Here is a 7,887-nt window from a genome sequence, read left to right as displayed (position 1 = left end):
CCAGCATCGGCAGTTCTTACCATCTCCCAGCCTATTCGGCCTCTCCCGAAAGCTCAAACTCTCCAACCCTGGCAACATACTTCTAAATCTTTTCTGAATCCTTTCAAGTTTCACAACATCCTTCCTATAGAAAGGAGACCAGAATTGAACGCAGTATTCCAAAAGTTGTCTAACCAATGTCTTGTACAGGCACAACACAACCTCCTAACTCCCACACTCAATGCACTGACCAATAAAGGCAAGTGTACCAAACGCTTTCTTCACCAACCTACCTGTGACTCCACTTTCAAGGAACTATGAGCCCGCACCCTAAGGTCTCTTTGTTCAGCAACACTCCCCAGGACCTTACCATTAAGTATTTCCAAAATACAGCACCTCACATTTATCTAAATTAAACTCCAGTTGCCACTCCTCCGCCATTAGCCCATCCAGTCAAGGTCCCATTCTACTCTGAGACAACCTTCTTCACTGTCCACTACATCACCAATTTTGGTGTCATCTGCAAATTTACTAACCATTCCTGCTTTCCTCACATCCGAATCATTTATATGAACGAAAAAAAAGCGGTGGATCCAGCCCCGATCCTCATGGCATACCGCTGATCACAGGTCTCCAGTCCCAAAACACAACCCTCCACCATCATCCTCTGTCTCCTACCTTCAAGCTAATTTTGTATCCAAATGGCTAGCTCTCCCTAGTTAACATATGATCTAATCTTGCTAGCCAGTCTACCATGCAAAACCCTGTCAAATGCCTTACTGAAGTCCATGTAGACAACATCCACCGCTCTGCCTTCTTTGTCACTTTCTCAAAAAGCTCAATCAAGTTAGAGAGACATGACTTCCCATGCATAAAGCCATGCTGACTATCCCTAATCAGTCCTTGCCTTTCCAAATACATGTAAATCCTGTCTCTCAGGATTCCCTCCAACAACTTACCCACCACTGATGTCAGGCTCACTGATCTGTAGTTCCCTTGCTTTTCCTTATAGCCGTTCTTAAATAATGGCACCACATTAGCCACCCTCCAGTCTTCCGGCACCTCACCCGTGGCTAACGATCATACAAATATTTCAGCAAGTGGCCCAGCAAATCTTCCCTAGCTTCCCACAGAGTTCTGGGATACACCTGATCAGGTCCCGGGGATTTATCCACCTTTATGCGTTTTAAGATGTCCAGCACCTCCTCCTCTGTAATAGGGGCATTTTTAAAGATATCACTATTTATTTCTTCAAGTTCTTTAGCTTCAATATCCTTCTCCACAGCAAATACTGACATGAAAGACTAATTTAGTATCGCACCTATATCCCGCAGTTCCAAACATAGACAGCCTTGCTGATCTTTAAGGGGCTCTATTCTCTCTCTAGTTAATCTTTTTCCCTTATGTATTTATAGAATCTCTTTGGATTCTCCTTGACCCTATTTGCCTAAGATATCTTATGTCCCCTTTTTGCCCTCCTGATTATACTCACTCATACTGCCCTTATACTCTTCTAGGGATTCACTCAATCCCAACTGTCTATACCTGCCTTCTTTGTCTTGACCAGAGCCTCAATTTCACTAGTCATCCAGAATTCCCTACTCCTACCAGCCTTGCCCTTCACAATAATTAGAACATACTGCCTCTGGACTCTCATTATCTCATTTTTGAAGGCCTCGCACTTTCCAACCATCCCTTTACTTAGGAGTAGCCTCTCCCAATCAGCTTTTGAAAGTTCCTGTCTAATACTGTCAAAATTGGCCTTACTCCAATTTAGAATTTTAACTTTTAGGTCAGGTCCATCCTTTTCCATAACTATTTTAAAACTTACAGAATTTGGCCCCAAATATGCTCCCTCACTGACACCTCAATCACTTTCACTGCCTTATTTCCCAAGAAAACATCAAGTTTTGCTCCTTCTGTGGTAGGTTCATCCACATACTGAATGGAGAAAATTTTCTTCTATACACTTAACAAATTTCTCTCCATCCAAGCCCTTAACACTGTGGCAGTCCCAGTCTATGTTTGGAAAGTTAAAATCCCCTCCAATTACAACTCTATCATTCTTAAAGATATCGGAGATCTCCTCAAAAGTATGCTTCTCAATTTCCCACTGACTATTGGGAGGCAATCCCAATATAGTACAATCCCAATAAGGTGATCATCCCTTTCTCATTTCTCAGTTCCACCCAAATAACTTCAGTGGATGTACTCCCTAGAATATCCTCCCTAAGTACAGCTGTAATGTTATCCCTAACCAACATCGCCACTGCCCCTCCTCTCTTGCCCCGTTTCTATCCTTACTATAGCATCTGTATCCTGGAATATTAAGCTGCCAGTCCTGCCCTTCCCTGAGCCATGTTTCTGTAATAGCTGTGACATCCCAGTCCCATGTTCCCAACCATGCCCTGAGTTCATTTGCCTTACCCATCAGCCTCTTGCATTGAAATAAATGCAGTTTAATTTATCAATCTTACCTCATTCTCGGTTTTGCTCTTGCCTGCCTTGACTATTTGACTTGCTCCTCTTCTCAACTGCACCAGCTTCAGACCGATCTCTTTTCTCACTATCTCTTTGGGTCTCAGTCCCACCCACCCCCCGCCAAAAACCCATTACTAGTTTAAAGCCTCCCAATTAGCACTAGTAACTCTTCCCGCAATGGTATTGATCCCCTTCCAATTCAGGTACAAACTGTCCTTCTTATACCCCAGAAGAAATTCCAAATGATCCAAAAGTGTGAATCCCTGCCCCCTGCACCAGCTCCTGAGCCACGCATTCATCTGCTCTATCCTCCTATTCCTACTCTCACTAGCACGTGGCAACCAGGAGTAATCCAGATATTACTACCCTTGAGGACCTACTTTTTAACCTCCTGCCTAGGGTCCGATATTCTCCCTAACAACCTCAACCCTTTCTCTTCCTATGTTGTTGGTACCAACGTGTACAACAACATCCTGCTGGTCACTCTTCCCCCCTTGAGAACATTCCCCACCCTCTCCAAGACATATTTGACCCTGGCACCAGGGAGGCATACACCACCCTGATGTCTTTCTGTCGGCCACAGAAACGTCTATCTTTGCCCCTGGCTAGAGAGTTCCCTATCACAATCGAACACTTAGAACCTGACGTACCCCTCATTACAGTACTGCCAGTCTAAAACTAACTTTATTTCTTCAAAAAACTGACAGTCATCTGCATGTCAATGTGGCTTGTCAACTGTTAAGGACAAGTCTTAAATCATACGTATACTGACAAATCCTCTCAGCGCTAATCAGGGCAAGTTAACGGATGGTCTGTTTTATAAGGATAAGGAGATTATACCAGGTGAAAAACTGCATGTTATTTCTCTTGATATACCATTACCGGGCTCATGTGGCACATGACTACCACTGCCTTTGAACCAGGAGACCCAGGTTCAAGTCCCATCTGCTCCAATGGTATATAATAACATAACTGAACAGGGTGATAAGAAACTGTCTGAAATGCCATTGCTCTCCAAAGATCTCATCTAACTTGCTGAGGATTTCCAGCTTTTGCAGTATTCTGCTTTTGTAGCAATATTCTTCTGCTAAAGTCTCGGTGTTCCTTTTGAGATCACAAAACCTATTTTTGCTGTTAATTAAACACTGGCAAGGGGCACAGGGAGATTAACCAAGAAGCTATGGGTATTCTGAGCATTGAGTTTTGCTTCAGTATTTTCATTGAATCATTGCATCCCTACAGTTCAAATAGAGGCCATTCGGTCCATTGTGTCTGCACTGATAATCTGAACAGCATCTCACCCAGATCCAGACCCAGGCCCAACCCCCACCCCCGCCTCTCCATAATCCTGCATTTCCTATGGCTAATCCACCTACCCTACACACCCCTGGACACTACGGGGCAATTTAGCACAGCCAATCCACCTAACCCACACATCTTTGGATTGTGGGAGGAAACCAGAGCACCCAGGGGAAACCCACGCACACATAGGGAAAATGTGCAAACTCCACACAGACAGTTGCCCAAGGCTGGAATCAAACCTGGGTCCCTGGTGCTGTGAGTTAATTTACACATTTAAGCATAACACAGACATTTGAAAATGAAACCTGAATTGCAAATTCATATACAAGAACAATGTTCTTCAGTTCTTACAAAATACAGCACAGAGGGTGCTATGACACCCTTCTTTATCTCTTAATGAGTGGCTACCTGGGTCTGACACATGAGCCCCAACATTTGCGTGGCAGAGAATTGGGTTTAACACATCTCGCTTTCCAAACAGCCAGAAGCAGACATTTTCCAGGTATAAGCAGCCTTGTCTCAATTACTAAAATATTGAAAAACACCAAAAATTCCTCCTAGTCTGCACGGCTTAGTGCATTTCCCAACGAAAAAATTTTGGGAGCAGATCAAGTCATTAGTTATGAAGGAGTTAACTCTGGTTTTGTCCCTAACTGTCTGTTAACAATGTCAAGTAATTTTCCTCTATTTTTAATTCCATATAAACTGTACCTGACTCTTTATCCTCCAACTCCACGACTTCTTCATAATCTTTGCTGCAGAAGAGGTCTAGGTCAGCATCCTCGAGGTCTACTATGTCTGGCTGAGAGTTACAGTGTTCATACTGGTGATCATAAGGGTAAGTGAAGGAGTGAACTTCTTCAGACACAGTCCTGGTGAGCTCATGGTTTGGGGAGAAAGATGATGGCTCTTGCACCATATCAAAATGAATCTTCTGAGTAGAACATAAGCTGTAAGGATCAAAATGCAAACCAGTAGAATTGTGAGTCCTGTCATCACACAGCTTTAGGCTTTTAGGCATTGCAGAAGGCTCAGTTGGGACTTCTTTAATAGCAGTTTCGAAAGGACCATTTGACTGATGTTGACCTTGAGAAGGCAGCTGGGTCAGCATCACCTTTTCTTTGAGTTTGTCCACACTTGTAGACTGGTACTGTCCGCAGTCCCAGAAAAAGTCATACCCGCTCATTGAGTTAGGGTGGGAGTCTCTCATCACAAGGGATGAAGCTGCTGGAGCAAAGGCCTCTGATGTACTCGCTCCTGAGTCAACGCTTACACCATTAACGTTCAGTTCACCGTTCATAGCTAGAGCACAGAGAAAGAAAGAGGATTTTGAATTCAGAATTACATGTGACATCTCTAACCTGTCAATGGACAGTACCAATGTGTCACAACTGTATAACATACACTAGAATGTGCACTTGTTTTAATCTCGATAATCAGAATTTACTTTCTTGTTTAATTCCTGACCTGTTCAAATATAGGAACTATTTTAACTCAATAATAAAAAAAAAATCACTTTTGCTCATGAAGTCAGGGGACAGAACCTGGAACAAATTAGCACTTGATCAGAATTCTCCTTCATCTTTCTATGATTTCTAGTGATTTGGGTGTAGGCAGCAGTTATCAACATTTACAGATTGCTATTCACAGATAACGACAAAAATCTGCAATTGTATAGCAGATTTAAAAGAAATGTGTATTGAGCTATTTCGCAATGGCATAATTAGAGCAAACTGGATGACAAGCCACTGAGGAGATATTAGGAGGGATGGGTTTTAAGGAGACAGAGACAGGGAGGTGGAGAGTCTGAGGCATTTAGGGAGACAATTTCAGTGTATGGTATTGGAAAGCACAGCCATTAATGGTGAGGCAAGAGGAAACAGGTTGCACAAGTACACACAGTTGGTGGAACGGAAAATCCTGTGGTGTGAGAGACACTGTATTACTGGAGGAGGTTACAGAGATAGGGACAGGAAGGCCATGAAGGAATTTGAACACAAGGATGAAACTTTTGAACCCCCCCCCATATTATGGTGCTGACCTCAGAAGCGGGTGGGAGGGGATGGGCTGGGCACACGCTCTATTTTATGTGCCCCTTTCTTCCACTGAAAACACGCCCAGCACAGGCGTGGAAAATCCAACCCCTAGAGTTCCGAAGAGGATGGGAAGGGATTTGAGAGGTGAAAAAAGATGATGCAGTATGTTGCAAGAACATTGAATGGTCAGCAGTTTAATGAGAAAGGGGTCAAGGAGCAGAAATACAATTGCTGCAGTCCAACAGCAGGACACATGTATCATTACAATGATCAATACCACACTCATCAGGCAGGATTTTAACAAATCTGTTATTCTCACATCGTGATCACAGCAGTGACTCACTTTTCCAACTTAAACCATTGAGGATTTATCTGCTCCCAGTGACTGTTCTTAAAGGGAGACCATCTGATAAACTAATCTCATTTCCTTGCAAATGCACAGCATTGGTGATGTAAACCATGTAGCAATACATTATCTTGCCTATTGCATGAACCAGGGTGAAAATTAATTTTGTCACTCAACATTCCCCAAAAAAAACTGTTGCAAACCAATTCTCATGAGAAAGGCATCTTTAACAGTGGAACCTCTCCTGCTGCCCTGCTCTCTGTGCCCATGAACAGTAACAATGGAACGCTCAGATTTGCAAAGGCAGCTGAAAATTTCATTTTATTGCAGAAACCTGCAGTAAATGCTGTGACTGTGGATGACATTCCTCCTGAGACTACACAGCAGGCCAGGCAGCATCAGAGGAGCAGGAAAGCTGACGTTTCAGGTGAGGACCCTTCTTCAGAAATGGGGGCGGGGAAGGGAGCTCTGAAATAAATTGAGAGAGGATGGGTGGGGCTGGGGAAGGTAGGTGGGATGGTGATAGCTGGATGCAGGTAGGCAGTGATGGGGATTGGTCAGTGAGGTTGAAGGAGCAGGTAGGTGGGAGAGAGGATGGACAGATTGTGTCAGGTCAAGGAGGCGGGATGAGGGGGAGGGTTGGTCATGGGATGAGGCCGGGCATGGGGAGATTTGAAACTAGTGAAGTCCACATTGAGACCATTAGATTGTAGGCTCCCAAGGCGGAATATGAGGTGCTGCTCCTCCAGTTTCTGGTTGGCTTCATTGTGACACTGGAGGAGGCCCAGGATGGACATGTCACCCAGGGAGTGGGAGGGGGAGTTGAAATGGTTTGCGACTGGGAGGTGTTGTCATTTGTCGCGAACAGAGTGCAGGTGTTCTACAAAGCAGTCTCCGAGCCTCCACTTGGTTTCCCTGATGTAGAGGAGGTCACATCGGGAACAGCGGATACAATAGACCACATTGACGGATGTGCAGGTGAACATCTGTCTGATGTGAAAGGTTTTTTAGGTTCCTTGGATGGAGGTGAGGGGGGAGGTGTAGGGCAGGTGTAGCACTTCCTGCAGTTGCAGGGGAAGGTGCAGGGGGTGGTGGGGCTAGTGGGGAGTGTGGAGTGGGCGAGGGAGTTGCGGAGAGAGCGGTCCCTACAGAAGGTGGATTGGGGTGGGGAGGGAAATATATCCTTTGTAGTGGGGTCAGATTGCAGGTGGTGGAAATGGCGGAAAATGATACCTTGAATCCGGAGGTTAGTGGGGTAATACGTGAGGACAAGGGGAATTCTGTCTTTGTTTTTGTTGCGGGGAGGGGATGTGAGGGCAGAGGTGTGGGAAACATAAGAGATGCGTCGAGAGCATTTTCGACCACTGAAGGGGGAAAGTTGCGATCCTTGAAATAAGAGGACATCTGGGATGTTCGGGAGTGGACCGCCCCATCTTGGGAGCAGATGTGGCGGAGGTGGAGGAACTGGGAGTAGGGGATCACATTCTTGCAGGAAGGTGGATGAGAGGAGGTATATTCTAGGTAGCTGTGGGAGTCGGTCGGCTTGAAATAGATATCGGTTTCGAGGTGGTCACCAGAGATGGAGACAGAGAGGTCCAGGAAGGAGAGAGGGGTATCAGAGATGGTCCAGCTGAACTGGAGGTTGAGGTTGAGGCTGAGGCAACAAAAACAAAGCCAGAATGTGCTACACCTGCCCCTACACTTCCCCCTCACCTCCATCCAAGGAACCAAAAAAACCTTCCA

General features: G+C 45.0%; 1 protein-coding gene across 1 annotated transcript in view; it reads right to left on the bottom strand.

The window, feature by feature from the left end:
* LOC109924121 (bromodomain adjacent to zinc finger domain protein 2A-like) overlaps positions 1 to 5,062 on the bottom strand; it is a 131,504-nt gene extending 126,442 nt beyond the window's left edge. The window contains 1 exon segment of the mRNA XM_048618801.1: positions 4,474 to 5,062. Coding sequence (XP_048474758.1) covers positions 4,474 to 5,062 — 589 coding nt within the window.
* Between the last annotated feature and the right edge of the window lie 2,825 nt (positions 5,063 to 7,887).

The sequence above is a fragment of the Rhincodon typus genome, chromosome 41, assembly GCF_021869965.1.
Source record: "Rhincodon typus isolate 14 chromosome 41, sRhiTyp1.1, whole genome shotgun sequence".
In the NCBI taxonomy this organism is placed as follows: Eukaryota; Metazoa; Chordata; class Chondrichthyes; order Orectolobiformes; family Rhincodontidae; genus Rhincodon; species Rhincodon typus.
This window is presented reverse-complemented; position numbering and strand designations above follow the sequence as displayed.